The following is an 18644-nucleotide window of genomic DNA, read 5'->3' on the forward strand; positions in this document are numbered from 1 at the left end:
TGGAGTGGCCACCAGGACATCTGTGCTTTTTCCTGAAGGCCTCTTCTTTAGAAAAAATACACTCTTTCGTGTCCACACACGCCTTTTTCTGAAAAAGCTTTTTCAGGATAAAGGCTTCTTCCTCATAGAAGGAGGTTTACCGCAGTCAGCAAAACCAGTTCTTTCAACTTTCTGTCAAAAGAATGCAATAACTGTGGACTTAAGTGTAGTTTTTCTGGAAAAATGGAAATTTTTCTGGAAAAGCTCTGCAGTGTAGACCCTTGGTCTCTAAGGGTACATCTAGACTACATGCCTCTGGCGCCAGAGGCATGTAGATTAGGCTACCCGGCATAGGAAAATGAAGCGGTGATTTAAATAATCGCCGCTTCATTTAAATTTAAACGGCTGCCGCGCTGAGCCGATCAGCTGTTTGTCGGCTCAGCGCGGTAGTCTGGACGCTCCACGGTCGACATCAAAGGCATTTGTCGACTTCCCAGGTATGCCTCCTGGGATGAGGTTTACCTGGGAGGTTGACAAATGCCTTTGATGTCGACCACGGAGCGTCCAGATTACCGCGCTGAGCTGACAAACAGCTGATCGGCTCAGCGCAGCAGCCGTTTAAATTTACATGAAGCGGCGATTATTTAAATCGCTGCTTCATTTTCCTATGCCGGGTAGCCTAATCTACATGCCTCTGTCGCCAGAGGCATGTAGTCTAGACATACCCTAAGGTGTGATAGGACTCCTTGTTTTTGCAGATACAGACTAACATGGCTACCCCCTTGAGACTTCTGCTAAATGTTGACCAAGGAAAAACACATATTGGAAGAGTATGAGTTTCAAGGAGGGGAAGAAGTTACTTAAGGTGGGACAAGGGGAGGTAAAAATAGGAGTAATGAGACGAATTTGAGAGTACCTGTAATATCAGGAACAATTTACTAATAGTGAATTTTGTTAAATAGTGGGATATTACCCTCAGGAGACTAAAGCAAAATCCTCATTATTTCTGTTGTTTTCAAATTGCATTCTGCAAAGCACTAGAAGATGTAGTTGGGGACCATCTTGCACTGGGTTTGGCATACACTTCGAACATCTTAAGGAATTTTTCCACCTCTTACTTGAATCATTGAAAAATCAAAATTTTGACTCCGCATCTATATGAAAACAAGTTAGTGAGTTTATAGTCATGTTATTTTTATGATGTACTTCTAAAATTGTAATTGCTTTATTCATAAGTATATTCCAATAAGCTGAAAATTATGACAAAACTGGAAGTTTATGCACGCTGACTGAAGAGAAGGTAACACAAATGTACTAAGTGGGGCAGCATGGCATAATGTATTTTTTTCTCCAAGCTCTCATAAATAATTGAAAATCGCTATATCTGACTGAGATTCTGTACTATAGTTGGCTATTTTCAGAATCTTATTAGTGCTAATATTTCTAGAGAAAGAAGGTCCAGAGAAGAAGAAAGTGAAAAAGGAAGCTGGAAGTAAGAAGTCAACACCAGTTAGCATTCTTTTTGGTTATCCACTTTCGGAGCGCAAACAGATGGCCCTTCTTATGCAGATGACAGCTAGAGACAACAGTCCAGGTGATACTAAATGCCAGTTGAATTACTGTTTCTCTCACTCCTATCCTATGAATACCCCTCCACCTGTCAATTTTTTTTCTTTAGTCTTCCAAAACAATCTCTGACTTAATCAAGAACACTTCTGAACTTTTGATTCAAAATACTTCCTGTGGAAATTTTCAGTTTTGTGGAAAACTGCACTTTCTGTCAAATATTGTAATGGAAAGTTCCTAACTATCTTAAGTTATAATATACAAAAGGATATGTTAGAATTGCTTTGTGACTATAATTATGAACTTCCCATTTTTGAGTATTCCAGCTGTCAACGTTATGGTACATTTTCATTGATTTTTGGGGGCGGAGGGGAGTTCACTTTAACATATTCTTACTAGTTTAGGGTGCAGTTCAACTCTCACTAAAATCCATGGTAGTCTTCAGATGGACTGAAATTATGGCCCCCTTGAAATTAGTGACAAAATTCCTATTGATTTAAATAGAGTCAAGATTTTTACCTGTGGGCTGTATCAGCTTCTTTGTGTTGAATGCTGTTTGAAGATTTTTATGGTTTATTCCTGTAGAGTTACATCTCCATCATAAGAGCTGTAATACATTTTTGTTAATGTAACTTAACAATTTAACTTCATTTCTACCATAAATGTTTATGAAGTTAATACTTGAACAAAAGTAATCTGAAGGTAAATGTCTATATTTACTTTCAGAATCTGGTGTGATAATTGATAATCTTTCAAGTTGTTCAGTTGTGGTTTTAACCATAGAAGTGAAAAGAAAGATATTTCCATTTCCATCGTTGCTGTTAGCCAGGATGGACAGGAATGGTGTCCCTAGCATCCGTTTGTCAGAAGCTGGGAATGGATGACAGAGGTGGGATCGCTTGATGATTACTTCTTCTGTTCATTCCCTCTGGGGACACCTAACATTGGTCACTGTCAGAAGACTGAATACTAAGCTAAATGGACCTCTAGTCTGAACCAATATGGCCCTTCTTATGTTTATTTTATGTAGGATTTCAGTATTTCAGAATTTGGTTTCACTCTGGTTTCACTCTGATTTGCAAGGAAAATAAAAAATTTCAAAATTCCCATGAAAGGGGATGCTGGAGAAGTGGTTTAAAAGTAGATAATCTAGCTAGCTTCCATGAGTCTGCAAACTCCAGAAGCCTTGGAGTCCTTGGCTCAATGGCAGACTGGTTGATTACTTGGGAGCCACAAACTCAGAGACTGGACTGCTGAGAAGCCATGAGCTTGAGAGTGTGTGCTTTCAGGGCTTTCCAGCTCCTTATCAGCCTGTGAGGTGAGTTGCAGAGAAACCTCATATTTGGGAGCCATTTTGGATACCTTTTTTTAATTATAAATGGTATTTAACTCCTGGAAGATGCTGAATTGAGATTCTTAACCTAAAAACCACTGTATCCATAAAACATGTGTGTTTTGGCAGTATTTATGCAAGATTGCCTTTGGGTTCCCATCTCTGTTGTTGAGGTCATAGTTCAGTGTCCATATATATTTAACTCTTGACCACTCTGAGAAGATTTTGATGAAGTAGACTTGGGGCCAGATTTTTTTAAGGCAATTAGATGTCGAGAGGGATTTTCGCAAGTGCCCAAGTGCTTTTGAAAGTTCCTCAAGGCACCTGTCTGCATCTTTAGGCACCTAAGTACCTTTGAAAATTTGGCCCTTAGCCTAGTAGGACCAAAATAAATTGCTAACTTGTTACATATAGGCCACTGTTGGGCTATGAGTAGACTACGCCGAAGTTCCGAAAGAAGACATGCAAATTTCTGTAGAATTTGCATATCTTCCAATCTCATTTTTGAAAGCAGAGCTTTTGAAAGTAAAAGTAGGGACGCTTTTTTTTTTTTTTTTTTTTTTTTTTTTTGGGGCAACCCCTCCCCCCCGTCCTTTTTTCAAAAAACCACATAAACCTCATTTTTTGAGGAAGAGCGGCTTTTCGAAAAAGGGTCAGGGTTGCCGAAAAAATGTGTCCCAACTACTTTCACTTTTGAAAGCTGTGCTTTCGAAAGTGAGCTAGGAAGAAGATATGCAAATTCCACGTGAATTTGCATATCCTCTTTCGGAACTTCAGCATAGTCTAAACAAGCCCTTGGTAACAACTTAGGAAAATTACCTCACATGGGAGATGGAGCCTTAGGTTGCTCTAAAAAGGGCAATGATGAATTTTTTTTAATATTACTGAATTCGGATATGGAATTCATCCAGTCCTGTGGTCTCATGAAATCTGCTTGCAAAGAAGACAGATTATAGCAAATAGGAGTCCTTTGTACACCTCTTTATCTTTGCTACACAAAAAGGAAATGTGTTCTTGAAGGCATTGCAGTTTATTTTTGTATAAACTATGGAATATATTAAAGAACAATCAATTATTGATACAGAAACTTGAAGATACTGAGAGAATAAAATAAGGTAAAGTAAAAATTATCCAGCAACAAAATTTATATCGACTATTTTAAAATTTATTTTGTAGATTCCAACCTGCATCATCCTTTACAAACAACACCAACACAAAAGAAAACACCAAACTCCTCATCAAGACAAAAAGACAAAGTTAATAAGAGAAATGAACGAGGGGAAACTCCTTTACATATGGCAGCCATTCGAGGGGATGTTAAACAAGTTAAAGAGTTAATTAGTTTAGGCGCAAATGTGAATGTAAAAGATTTTGCAGGTAAGGTTGCCTTCATTTTGTTCAAAGTTAGCTATAGTCTCTAATTAGAAAAATTCAAGGTTGTGAATTTGTAACTAGAGGTCAGATTTAATTCCAATTTTAATTCTGTTGTAAATTTATACTGTAACTTAAAACAAATTATCAGACGTCTCTCAACTTGTATTATAGAGGTTGTGATGCTAGTTGGTGATAGGGGTGTTAGTGTGTAGTTGTTTACACGATTAACTGATAAACCTGGGCTTATTGGTTAATCCTAATGACTATACGAACTCTCACCCCTTGCTGCTTCTATATCAAAGGCAGCAGGAGCAGAGGAAGAGGTGGGAACCGGTATCCATGGGGAGATGGCTTTTAAGCTGGCTCCACATGTATGCTGTCTCCCACGAAGCTGGCTGCTCCCTGCGTGTAATTGCTCCCACTGACCCACTCCTCCCCCGCCCCCCACAGTTGCAGTAGCATGTGGGAGCAAGAGAAAGCCAGTGCTTGGGGAAGCCAGTTTAAAAGCTGGCTTTCACAGGGCTGCCTGCCCTCCCCCCCCCCCCCCCCCCCACGCTGCTGTCTCTTTATCAGAGGCAGCAGGGACTGGCAGGAGCCAGTGCTCATGGAGAGCTAGCTTTTACACACACTCTCTCTCTCTTTGTAGCCCCCAGCCCCACCACTTCTGCACGAGGCCCCCCCCCCCTCCTTCTGGGGGCCTAAAGCTGGTCTGTTTCATATGCCAAAATTAATGAAGTGGCCCCCTGTAAAAATTATTGCTCACCCCTGAACTATATAGAGCTTTGAGTCAAGGATAACACCTGGGTTACAGGCTAGACTGGAGTAATGAGCAGGATGATTGTGTTATCCACAATGATTGGGAAATGAGGTAGTGAAGTGAACTTTTGAGTGAAGGGAGATGGAGCTATGTTTTAGTCATATTATCAGCCATTTTAAGCTGATATCTAGACACCCACAAACTATGTCAGAAACACAAGGTGAACAGTTAATTTGAATACGAGAGATATGGAATAGAAAGGGAAATGTAAGCATTGTTGTTGTAGTGATGGTAGCAGAATTTGTGTTTGCCAGTGAAAGTTACCCAGTGATAAGGTGTAGAAGGAGACTAGAAGGGGCGGCCCTGTGGTATCCTCTCAGATAGCTGGATGGGAGTTGAGGAGAATCTGCTAGTGGACATGTTGACAAAGGTGGAGGAGGAGAATCATGATGGGACAGTCTCAAAAGCCAAGGCGGGCTGAGATTTTGAGAAGAGCATCAGTGTTACAGGCAGCTGAAAGATGAAAGAGGTTGAGGATGGAGCACTGGTTTTGACTGTTGGCTAAGAAAAAGTCAGGTAAGGAGGAGTGCAGCTGGTGGAAACTAGATTGGACAGGGTCTAGCTTTGAATTAGAGAAGCAGGACTGCAGATATTAATTGTAAACAATGCATGCAGTGATCTTGGCAATGAAAGGGAAAAGGAAATGGAGTGGTAGTTAGAGAGGCAAATAGAATGAAGGATGGGTTTTCTTTAAGATGGGGTGACTATATTTATATTATAAAGATGAAGAGAGGAGTGAGAGGTTAGGAAGAGTAAGGGAGGAAGTAAGAGTGGGCACAAGTCTCTGGGGACAGAATGGAGTCACTGGGGCAAGTGAAGGTACTGGGAGCGAGGTGAAATGTATGAGTCTTTGACAGAGAAGACTAAAGAGTTTTTGAAGGGGAAGGGAAAAGCAAAAGTGCGTTGCTGGGTTGGGGAAGATCTATTTTTCCATTTTTCTTTTTGAAGAAATCAGCAAGATCTTGCATGGGAAGAAAAGTGGAACCAATAGGAAAAGAAAGAGTCAAATTAGACAGAAAGGTGGCTGCAGGCATGGAATTCATTTACATTAGAGAAGTTGAGTTATTTAGTTAGGCAAATAGCAGAACTGAAAGAGAAGAGAATTAATTTTGTAGTCCACAAAGTCAGCCTGATGGGATTTTTGCTAGAGAAAGATATTAGGTGGGGAGAAGTAGGGAACCAGAGATGGGAGCATGGTAGGGCAGACTTTGTGAGGGGAGATGGGCAAAAGCGTCAAGAGTGAAGGAGATTGATGTGTGAAAAGAATGAACAGCCATATCAAGAGAAAAAAGGGCTGGGAGCAAATGAAGTGTCGTTAGCACTGATGGACCGGAAGTCACAGAAAGACCAGGTAATGGGATGTTAGCAAAGGCCCTTGAATGATGCTGAAAGAGCTCCGCTAATGGTTGAAGAGGGGAAATTCAGCAATGAAGAAATCGGAGAGGGGGAGTGCAGTTTGGTTAAGAGCAAGTCCAGTAAATGGCTCTTTAGTGAATGAAAGAGTTGAACTAGTGCTGCAGGTTGAATGAAGGAGAAGTGAAGAAAATGTGCAGCCTTGGTGGTAGATGAGTTATTAAAAGGAAACTTGAAGTCTGTGAGAATGAGAACTAATGCTAGTGGCTTTAAGAAATATGGGTATGTCTACACTACCACCCTAGTTCGAACTAGGGTGGTTAATGTAGTCATATGGAGTTGCAAATGAAGCCCGGGATTTGAATTTTCCGGGCTTCATTTGCATAAATCCGGGCTCCGCCATCTTTAAATGTCTGCTAGTGCGGACTCCGTGCCGCGCGGCTACACGCAGCACGGACTAGGTTGTTCGGACTAGGCTTCCTAGTCCAAACTACCGTTTCACAAGGAGTAACAGTAGTTTGGACTAGGAAGCCTAGTCCGAACTACCTAGTCCGTGCCGCGTGTAGCCGCGCGGCACGGAGTCCACACTAGCGGACATTTAAAAATGGTGGCGGCCAGCTTTATGCAAATGAAGCCCAGGAAATTCAAATCCTGGGCTTCATTTGCAACTCCGTATGACTACATTAACCACCCTAGTTCGAACTAGGGTGGTAGTGTAGACATACCCTATCAGGGTTATTGTTTTGTCAGTAGCTCATTATCTAAAATGTTAAGGGGTGGGTGCTCTTCACACCTGTACCGAACAATGTGAAATCTGTCAGTCATTACTGTTGTATGTTCAGTTACTCTAGAACAGCAGTTTCCAACCATCGGTCTGTGGACTAGTGCCAGTCAACAGCGGCTGCCGGAACTGAAGCTGGATGATTGCAGCAGCTCTGGGGACCGGGGCTAAGATACATCCTGCCCTTTGAGCTCCCGCACAGCAGCCAGCTTCAGCTCCGGCAGTCACCACGTAGTGGGCAGCTGCTGGAGATGAAGCTAGTAGTTTGCAGTGGCCCTGGGAGCCGGGTCTGGGTACACCCCAGCCCCATGAGCCATTTCACAGCAGGTGGCTTCAGCTCCAGCAACCACCATGGTGGATAGGTAAAATTTTATCTCCATATTTGCATATTCACTATTTGTATAATGAATATGCAAATATAATGCCACCAGTACACCAAACACTTGTGAATGGGTTTGCTGGTCGATGGTATAAAAAAAGGTTGGGAATCACTGCTCTAGAAGAACATAGATTCGCAATTAGCATAAGCCAACTTCTTAATATAATTCCAAATGGAAGCTTATTCAGTCATTTGCATATAAATCAAATAGTGGTGTATCTAAAATATTTATTTGCCAACTACGAGTGAGGTGTAGAGTTAGTGTGGTGTTTTCTGGTCACGTTCTCAGTTTTGCCACAGACTTGCACTGTGAGCTCTGTGCTCAGTTTAATCATAGTGTAGCAAGGTCACTCCCACTCCTGGGTCCCAGGCCTCTGTTCAGTTTATGGTCTTGCCACTAGTTCAGGTACTGTGCCACAGGCCCCACTTGCCCTTGCCCGGACTTAGGGTTGTCAGGTGTCCGGTTTTGAACCGGACAGTCCAGTATTTGAGCTTTCTGTTTGGGAAGCAAATTGAGAAAATATAAATGTCTGATATTTTCTAAATAAGATGTAATGTAGATTGTGATGTAATGTCAAGTGTGTCAAGTATTTTTGTTGAAACCATCTGGCAACCCTAGTTCTGTCCCACTAGTAGGACATTGGGGTAGGCACCTCCTGGTCTGGGTAAATAGTTCTCCCCAGCCACCCGCTGAACTTTCAGGGTACTTGGGGAAGGGAGCCCAAACACTACTTGTTGGAGCCTCTCACTTCCCCTGCAGTCTCTGGCAATGCTGAGTTTCCCTTATGAGCTTCTCTGATTGTCTCCCTATCTGTTATACTCTCACTTCACTTCAGCTTCCTCTCCAATTTCCGCACCTTCCCCCAGCAGGGAAGGCTTTTTAAAAGGTTCCAAGGCAGCTTGAAATGAGATCAGCTGGCCCTAATTGATTTATAGCAGCCTAGTCTTAGCTGCTCCCACTCTGCCCCTGATAACTCCTACATGCCCTAAAGTAACCCTTTCCTAATTAGCCAGAGCTCTTTCTGCTTTTTAAAGCGGTCTCTCTCCCCTTCTACTTTAGCCCTCTGGCCTGACCCTGTCACAATAGTAATTATAGGATGCTTACCTACGCTGGTATGGTAGTGTGAGGCTTAATGTTTATGACACACTTGGATCCTGAGATGGAAGGTGTTACAGTAGTGCCATGTTATGTATATCAAGTCCTATTGTAACACAGGAATTTGCTTAGGATATAGATATATACAACTTTGAAATGACCCACCTAACAATTGTGTTTTTGTGCTGATGTTTTCAAGTGTTTTTTTTAACTACAATACACATATAGTGATTTAAAACAATATATTAATATTATAAAGTCAAAAATTAAATATTGACTTCCACAATTACAGGTTGGACTCCACTTCATGAAGCTTGTAATGTTGGTTATTACGATGTTGCTAAGGTTCTGATAGCAGCAGGAGCAGATGTGAACACACAAGGACTGGATGATGATACTCCACTTCATGATTCTGCTAGCAGTGGGCACAGAGATGTGAGTATGTTTTAGGGGAAAAAATAAGTATCTGTAGGTGCAAATGTTGAACCTAGTGAGGGAAAAAAGCATTGTATTCTCTCCCAAATGACCATGTAATCCTGATTCTGCCCTTTTTTGTTTTGCTTTATGCCCTGGTAAGTGCTCCACTTAACAAATCTTCTGTCCTAGTCTAGGTTTCAAAACATGTAGAAAGATTCTAAAAGCTATTGAATGAAAGCAGGTTAAAAAACAATGTAAAGGAATGCATACTGGAAAACATAACCCCAGATATACATGTAAAATGATGGGGACTAAATTAGCTGTTAGTATTCGAGAGAGATCTTGGAGTCATTGTGTCCTTTGAATGCATCATTTGAATGTGCAGCGACAGTCAAAAAAAACCAGAATGTTGGGAATAATTAAGAAAGAGTTAGATAATAAGACAGAATACCATATTCCCTCTGTATAAATCTATGGTACGCCCACATCTTGAATACTGCATACAGATGTGGTCGCCTCATCTCAAAAAAGATATATTGAAATTGAAAAAGGTTCAGAAAAGGGTAACAAAAATGATTGGGGGTATGGAACAACTGCCATATGAGGAAGTATTAATAAGACTGGGACTTTTCAGCTTGAAAAAGAGACAACTAAGCGGGGATATGATCGACGTCTCTAAAATCATGACTGGTGTGGAGCAATTGAATCAAGAAGAGTTATTTATTTCTTCCATTACACAAGAACTAGGGATCACCAAATGAAATTAATAGGTAGCAAGTTTAAAACAAATAAAAGGAAGTACTTCACATAAGGCACAGTCAACGTGTGTAACTGCACAACATCCTACGGCAAGAAGGCCAAGACTATAACAGGGTTCAGAAAAGAACTATATACATTTATGAGGATAGGTCCAACAATAGGGAGACTGGGCAGGGATGGTATCCCTAGGCTCTGTTTGCCAGAAGCTGGTAATGGACAACAGAGGGATGGATCACTTGAGAATTACCTATTCTATTCATTGCCTCTTGGGCACTTGGCATTGGCCACTGTCGGAAGACAGATACTGGGCTAGATGGACCTTTGATCTGACTCTGTATGACCATTTTTATGTTCTGATGTTAAGAAGATTTTTTTTTCCCTGGACTTCTTCTATTGTGTGTGTTTCTCAACAGAAAATAACTTGTAAACTACCCTTCAGTTTCTACTGAATATTTTATATTAATATTTTATAGATAATAGTTTTATAGTATTTCATCCATTTATTTATGGACTGCTTATGCATGGAACTAGATCAGTGTTTCTCTTAATACCCTAAGAATTGTATGCTTGCTGTCAAGTCTCGTAAGAAATTGATAGTATTTCTATAGGTTTACATCCATCTCCTTTCTCTATCATTTCTGGCTTTGTGTTTTTATCTCAGTGCAGGATTTTTGCAAACTAGATGTTCCAGTCATTCCTTTGTTTATTTGTTGGCTTTATTAATAATCTTTATTTAAGTGCTGTATGCTGTGATTACTGTACAAGAAATAAAACATAGATCATTCATACATCAAACCGATAACATTCTAAACTAGACAGAGTACTTTGGGAAGCAAGCATGCCAATGGGGTGGATGGGGGAGGAGTCAGCAGACCCAGGGCTGGATGGGGAAGGTTAGCCTCTACCCCACTCCTTCCACCCGAGGCCCAGCCCTTTCTGGGAGCCCAGGACCACCCCCACACCTTGCGCCCTGGGCCAGGTGAAGTCTGTCAGCCACTCTTTTGGGAAGTCTACAGTAGGAAGTGATGAGATTTTTTTTTGGCTATATTTATTGACTTCCTTCTTGTGGGTATCGTGGCAGAAGTGGGCCTTCAGAATGGAACTAAATGAAGAGTAATGGCTTGGAAAACAGAAAATAGAACATTCTAAGCATGTAGGACCTGGATGGACAAAGTCACCAAGGGTACATCTACACAGCAGCATTATTTTGAAATAACTTAGTCTGCGTCTACACAGCTGGCAGTTATTTCCAAATAATGTCGAAATACTGTCAAACTGGAGGACTTCTTACTATGACTCCTGTAACCCTCATTGTATGAGGAGTAAGGGAAGTCAGAGGAAGAGTGCTCTATTTAAAAAAAAAAAGTGTTGTGTAGATGCTCCCAATTTCGAAATAAGCTATGCAATTGATGTAGCTCAATTTGCATAGTTTATTTCGAGTTAAGCCCTGCTGTGTAGGTACACCCTTAGATAATTGTAGAAGTGTACAAAAGGAATATGAAAATTCCTTTAATAATGGAAGCTAAGGGGGATTAAGTGATTTAAAAAAACAAGTTCAGAGATGCATGAGCCAGGGCAGAATTATATGGGCCTGTAAGAGAAGGCCAAGAAGTTCTTAATTTGTGGAAAAGGGAAGCCAATGGAGGAATTAATAGAAAGTTGTTAATGTGGTGGATAATAAGAGGCAGCAATAAAATTATCTTCCTTGCCTTGATTGTTCAATGCTTTGCTTTTGGGAGTCGGAATGAGTGGTGTCAATAAAATGCTTAAGTCTTTCAATTAGTTCTTCTACGTGAGCAAGTATCACAGCTGTCTAGTTGGCGTAATGAGTTCCCAGAAAATTCATTTTACAGAAACTCATTTTACAGCTACTGAATTACAAAAGGATAAAGTTTGCTTTTATCTAGTTGTACCTTTTAAACCCTATTTATATAATATAATACTCTTGTCCACCATCTGCGGGATTTGAGCAGTCCCAAACATAGGTGTCTGCCTGAACAGAAGTCAGATCTCTGGGCTCTTCTAAGGCTCTCCTTTTAGCCGCTGCCTTGGGAGAACCAAATGCCTGACCTCCCCAGCCCATCTGCCTGGCTCTGCTGATTCCAGCCTGCTCATGGGGTTCTGCTCCTACCCCTCTGGCCCTGTGGGTTGCTCGTCCCGTAGCCAGGGCTCTGCTCCTAGCCCCCCACCCCATGTGGGGCAGCAGCTGCTCCTGGGGCTCTTGGTCCCATGTGGGACAGCAGCCACTCCTAGGGCTGTCAGACTCCCGGCCCCATATCTGGAGCTCTGTTCTCCCCAGCCCTGTGCAGTGTAGCAGCCGCTCCCAGTCCCATGTGGGGCGGCAGCCCACCAAACTGGCTACACTCCCAGCCAATCTAAACCTCTGAGGCTGGTGCTTTCTGATCTAGCAACATCTGTGGTCCTGGGCCCAGAGAGGCCCAATCCATAGAGGTTCATCCTGTACTTTTACAATTTACTAATTTTATTATATAGTGTACTTTTTTTATTCAAATCCCAACCTGATTTTGTCTGGCCTGTTCATTTGTTAATCCCAAGTTAAATTTGAATTAATACACATTGAAAAATATTAGCCAAACACTTCACTTTTGCACAAGTTACAGCTGCAAAATTCTTGAGCCTCAAGTACCACTGGAAGTTTTATGCTGATACTAATACTGCTTGCAGCAATTGCTTGAACTATAGGCTATGACTGCTGCTGTGTACTGGGTTGGTACCTCTTTACCTTCACTGTCACTTGTCAAGCTCCTCAGTTATCTCCTTTAAGCTCTCAGGGTGTGTTCAATAGCTCCCGGAAGAACTGTCTGCTAAATAGAATAGGTCAGAGGTTCTCAAACTTTGTGATACCACGACCCCCCTCTAAATTGCTCGCGACCCCCCGGGGAGTCGGGACCCACAGTTTGAGAAACACGGGTATAGGGTATTAAAAGGGTCTGAAGAGAAGGAAAGCTCTGGTCAGTGTTGGAAGGAAAGGAGAGTTTGGGCAGGAAAGTATGGGACAGCTAGCTATAAGTTATGGAAAAGAGGAACAAGGCACGGCATGGGAATGGGTGCTTGATAAAAATAAGTCACCGTGGTGCCTTGTCTGATTCGCTTAGTTAAAATCAATATATTCATTGTTTTTAGAACTTCCTTTCAATTGAAAACAAGTAAATTCTTACTTCTTAAGAAGTTATGGTTCTCCAGTTTTTTCACAGCCCTTTTCTTCCTAAAACCTCCAGGCACTCCTTGTCACTAAACTTCTTGAAGTGCCACTTCCCCTTCCTCAGAACAGAGTCCTGTGCAGGTTGGGTCAAGGGGAGTAATGTAGAGCTCAGGAATTGTAGCCAGGTGAGTGCAGGTAGAGATGGAGCAGAGGAAACGAGGGAAGAAGTGATTACTTCCTTTGCCCTCCTGCCCCCCCCCACCCCGGCTGTTGCTGGGTCCAAACAGTGTGGCACTTTAATTGCCTGAAAAGGGGGGTGCATTTTTTCCTCCTTCATCTGATTGGCAACATCCCACTTCAGTAGTTAGGATGCAACCCAGAAGTCCAGTTCTGAAGTCTGGACCTCCATTGGTAAAAGCTTGGAGCACTCTGTTATGTCATTACAGTACACATAGCCTATATCAAATTGGAGATTATTACTCAAGAAGTTAGTAGTAATAATGCACAACTAATATTTGTATTTATTTTGTGGTGGTGGGGTCACTTCTTAGCTCTTGCAAAATTAAAAAAACGAGTTCTCATGTTGCAGATTGTGAAGCTGCTGCTTCGACATGGTGGAAATCCATTTCAAGCCAACAAACATGGGGAGAGACCAGTTGATGTAGCAGAAACAGAAGAACTGGAATTGCTCCTGAAAAAGGAAGTGCCTATTTCTGATGATGAAGATAGTTGCTCAGGTTAGAGAGCTAAACCTTAATTGTTCAGTGCTTGAAAAATGCATGATATATAGCCTCTTTTATTTTTGAGAAAAGAATATTTTTTTAATAATTTAAAAAGTAACTCATAAAAATATTTGTGACAAGCTTATCCCTTCATCTTTCTTTATTGTTCCTCCCATGCACTGTACTTCCCCTGCCATGATTGTTGTTTTCTTTCTGTATTATGTATAATTTAGACTATAAACTCCTTGGGGAAAGCATCTATCATTTCTTTAATTTGTATGTAAAACATCAGTCTTGAACCTAGAGTAAATCTGTTGTTAGAACAACCTGTTCCATACAAGTTATGCTATTTCTCAATAGCAGAGGATTTCAGAGGTAACATTGCCAAAAAAGAATGGTTTTCTGTCCTGTGATTCTCATAATGTCAAATGTAACATGCTGTAAGATGTACAAAATGAATTTTAAGAGTAGTTGTGGTGATTAACTGTGCACACACCTTCAAACCTTTTAAATTACCGCAAGCTTCCCTTTTCATTGTTCCAACATATCCATTTACATGACAATGATTAATTGTGCCAAATTCTGATATGGAATGCAATGGAATGTATAGGCTCTCAAATTTCCAAGAGGGAATTCTCTCAGGTTGTCCCTGATGCACTTTTGTGAAAAAATACCTCAGCAGCTGTTGAAACAAGGCAGAACTTTGACTAAATAGTTGGTACAGAGGAACCTGGCTAAGTTTCTGTAGATCATAAAAGGCTTGAAGTCCATCCAGGAATAGAGCAGTGTATAGTCCAGCTCAGTGGTAGGCTATGACACCTTTGCCCTGGAACCTTGGGTGCCTTAAAATACCTTGCTAAAGTGGCTTCCACCTGGACTGCTCACAGTCTTCCAGCATGCAAGCCACACCCTGATTTTGTAACTTAAAGGCTGGGCGCTGGATGCAGCCCCTCAGCTTGTCGGGATCTGGCCCACAAGGCTCAGGGCTCCCCCGTCTCCTCCCCCCCCAGCATTGAGAAATTTCTGCTCGTGCTCCAGCCCCGCCACTGCCACATCACATGGCTGGAGCACACAAAATCTGCTAGCCTGGGCTGCCCTAGGCTTTAGAGTGCAAGAGGATTGTAGAGAGTGTCTTTCTGCTTGTCAGTGAGGGCATGGGGAAGGAGGGGGCTGGGTTTTTTTTGTGTTTTGGGCTTTTTTTGCTTCTCACTTGTGTGCAGCCCCTGAATGATTTTTCTGTGGGTCAGTGGCCTCCAAGCCAAAAAAGGTTCCCCACCCTGACTTAAGGTATGCTCTATCTCTATTAGCCTTGGTTATATTGCCAAGTGATCTAACTAACCACCCAGCCCCATATTTTCCCCCAGACACGTATATCCTATACTGCCCATCTCTCTTATGGACAGTATATATTTAAGGCCATTATTTCTTTAAGGGAATAACTGTCAGCCGACGGTCAGGGCAGTGTGTGTGTGTGTGTGTGTGTGTGTGTGTGTGTGTGTGTGATTTCAGCTGCTAGAATTCATAATTCCTTCGCAGCGGGCAGCCTCGGGGAGGCTGAGAAGCGCCCCAACGGATTTTGCCACCTGGGTGTGACACAAGTCCAAACGCCCAAGCTCTCCCTATATCTGTCCGTTTATGACCGGCTGAAGTTCTTTTAAATTGTGCTTGGTTCTATTACAGCAACTGAAGGAGTCAGGTTAAAACTTAAACAGCCACAGGTTTATTTGAGGAAGCTTATAAATCATATGGTTGCAATGGCTATTGTTCTATTTCTTAACTACTAGCAAAATATAGATCTTAAAATGGTTACAAAGAAGATAAAGATAGAAAAATAGAAATAATGGTACCAAGTAACAGCTTACTCTTTCTGTGTGTACACTTAAGACAGAGGACCACATCCAGGTACAATTTTTACCCCCTTCTGTGCCTCTCGACTCCAGCATGTCAGGCCAGGGCCGGTCCCTCAATTCCTAGGAAAGACGAAAATATGAGGTGGGCGTCCCCATAGAACCTCGGGAGGTCAAACACCTAACCCGACCAGCAGGTAGAGGGTAGAATGACACTCAAAGTGAGTGTGTGCTGGACCCATCTTTTATATTCATGGGGTCACGTATTTCTCTTTCTTATTTGTCATGCCAAATGGGGCTGGTCTGTCTTTTGTGAGACCAGTTCTTACAAGGGAGTTGTGAACTTAATTTACACTTGTAAGAGAGATAACTAAATTGGAAGTACTGGGCATTCTTTTCTCAGTGGGGGATTCCTCTCCCAGGGACTGTGTGTTCGTATCAACATGGGTGCCAGCCAGGCACACTCGCATATCCTGATCTTGCATCAAAGCAGATCAAAGCTTAATGGCTATACTGATTGCCTTAATTGCTCTCTCTCTCTCTCTCCACGTATCTGTTTTTTCAGCTTCTCAGGATCAGATGAGCCAGCATAGACTATGCTGATTTTACTGCTCCTCCTCTGCCCTGTATGCTTCAGAGAGGCAAATAAGATGGATGATATGGGGGGTTGGTCTGTCTGGCTACAATAACGTGATAGCTTACTATCTCAACTAATTATTAGGATATTTCTGCTTAAACACACTGAATTAGATAAAACAGTAAAGTAAGTTAATTAACTACAAAGAGAGAAATTGTAAGTGAATACAAATAATGAGGCCTAAATGCCAGAAATGGTTACAAGGAAAATAAAGATGTTTTTGTATAATGCCTAATTTAGCAAACTATATTAAATTCAGGCAGTTTCTCTTCACATGATCCATCAGATTACTTAGCCAAACTCTTAGGTCAGGACTCCCCCTCCCCCCGAATTCAATACCTACTTGTCTCCTAAGGTGTAGTGAATGCGATCCTCACGGAGAGAGAGGAGGATCCTTGAGGTGTTTGTCCCTCCTTTTTATAGTAACAGTCCCTGTCTTAAATATTTCCGTTTGAGAGCAAGGAGCCAAACAGTCTGTGGCTCCCTGGTGTTTTTTTCACCTGGTTGAACTACCTTTGTCATCCCTTTCTGCTTCATGACTCTGTTCACTCCTACAATGCAATTTAAGCAGAGCACACATTGCTTTCTTTAGGACAGACCTTTTTGCCATCTTCTGTTTGAGTAGGGCTCTGGGGTTTGGAATGTGTGTTGTTAACACCATACGGAGGAATTGCCTCACACATTTTATCAGGGTGCAGTACTGGCCAGCAGATTAGAAGTTTTCTAATGATAACTTAAAGACATACTTTGTACAAAAATTATTGTAATAGAGATGTATTCTGTTATAGAGCCCTCATAAGCAGAGGTCCTGTGAAGCAGAATGACAGAAGTTTTAGGGGAACAGACAAATGCCAAGTACTCAGGGTATGTCTACACTACCCTCCTAGTTCAAACTAGGAGGGTAATGTATGCATACTGCACTTGCTAATGAAGCCCGGGATTTGAATTTCCCGGGCTTCATTAGCATAAGCGGGGAGCCGCCATTTTTAAATCCCCGCTGCTTCGAACCCCGTGCAGCGCGGCTACATGGGGCTCGAACTAGGTAGTTCGGACTAGGGTGCCTATTCCGAACTACCGGTACACCTCGTTTCACGAGGAGTAACGGTAGTTCGGAATAGGAACCTAGTCCGAACTACCTAGTTCGAGCCCCGTGTAGCCGCGCTGCACAGGGTTCGAAGCAGCGGGGATTTAAAAATGGCGGCTCCCCGCTTATGCTAATGAAGCCCGGGAAATTCAAATCCCGGGCTTCATTAGCAAGTGCGGTATGCATACATTACCCCGCTAGTTCGAACTAGCGGGGTAGTGTAGACATACCCTCAGCTCCTGGCAAATTGGCTTAAGCATTGTGTGGGTAAGAGAGAGGCAAGACTTCCTGTGACGTAGTGTGGGTACCTTGCTGGTTGCTAGGCTTGGGCTGTGGGTGACCCCCACTGACTGCTGTCTGTACCACGGCCCAGCCGAGTAGCTGATGGGACAGGGAGGTAACCTGTTCTACCGGTTACCTCCCAGGGAGAGGAACAAAAGAAGGTGGAATGCGGCCCCTGGCTGGGGGGCAGGGCTGGAAGGGATGGTTGGTTAGTTTCTGTCTGGGATCATGGAGGAGACAGCCTAGGGAAGGGGCTGGAATTTAGGGGCCCAGTCTCCCCCATCTCAAGGGGGGCTGAGACATCCTAGGCCTGCCCTGTAACCAGATTACATCTGTGCTGTGCTGTATCCTGGAGAAGAAATAAACTCCCTCTATTCTACTGGCTGGTGAAGTCTGTTTGTGCTGCTACGGGGGTGCAGGAGACGGGGAAACCGCAACGCGACATCACACTTCCCACCTGAGGAAGACAAGAAATCAACAGACACTGGAACTGGGTCCCTGCCACTGGAATTTGCCCCTCTCCTGGCCCCCCACCAAAGAAATTCTGGGATTCTAATGTTTCATCTCTTTCTTGGTGGGCTAATACTATTTTTTAATTGCTGTTGGTCAGCATGGATCCAACAGTGCTATGCTGGCAATTGTGAATACACAATTATCTAAGCTCTTAAAACTGGGTGGTTTCACTTTTGGACTTCCATCTTCAGCACCACCAATATATGATATTGCAGTAGCAACATCTCAAACAGTAGCTACAGTAGCAGAGAAGGAAGGAAGAAGAGGATGACACCAAGTAACTGCTACTGCAGGAACTGTGTGTAAATCAGCTTCACACAGTGCAGCACTGTTCTGGCCTAAGGAAATCAGCATGGATTGGTGGGAGAGGATTGTTCTGAAGACTGGGAATGACCATCAGTTGCAAGAGAACTTCAGGATAACACAAGCAGCCTTTTTTTAAATCAGTGCAGAAGTAGCCTGAAACTGCTGCAACAATAGCATGCCGATGTGTGGTGCCCCATACACATTGGCCACGTCTAGACTGGCATGATTTTCCGCAA

The 18644-nt window shown here is 42.5% G+C and overlaps 1 protein-coding gene across 3 annotated transcripts in view; it reads left to right on the forward strand.

Annotated features, from left to right (window-relative positions):
• ANKRD12 (ankyrin repeat domain 12) overlaps window positions 1–18644 on the forward strand; it is a 133912-nt gene that overhangs the window by 83091 nt on the left and 32177 nt on the right. For all 3 annotated transcript variants that reach the window (XM_075920968.1, XM_006117461.4, XM_014570674.3), the window contains 4 exons: window positions 1427–1573; window positions 4055–4255; window positions 8971–9113; window positions 13607–13754. In XM_075920968.1, coding sequence (XP_075777083.1) covers window positions 1427–1573; window positions 4055–4255; window positions 8971–9113; window positions 13607–13754 — 639 coding nt within the window. The remainder of the gene's footprint in view (window positions 1–1426; window positions 1574–4054; window positions 4256–8970; window positions 9114–13606; window positions 13755–18644) is intronic.

The sequence above is a fragment of the Pelodiscus sinensis genome, chromosome 2, assembly GCF_049634645.1.
Source record: "Pelodiscus sinensis isolate JC-2024 chromosome 2, ASM4963464v1, whole genome shotgun sequence".
NCBI classification, from domain to species: Eukaryota; Metazoa; Chordata; order Testudines; family Trionychidae; genus Pelodiscus; species Pelodiscus sinensis.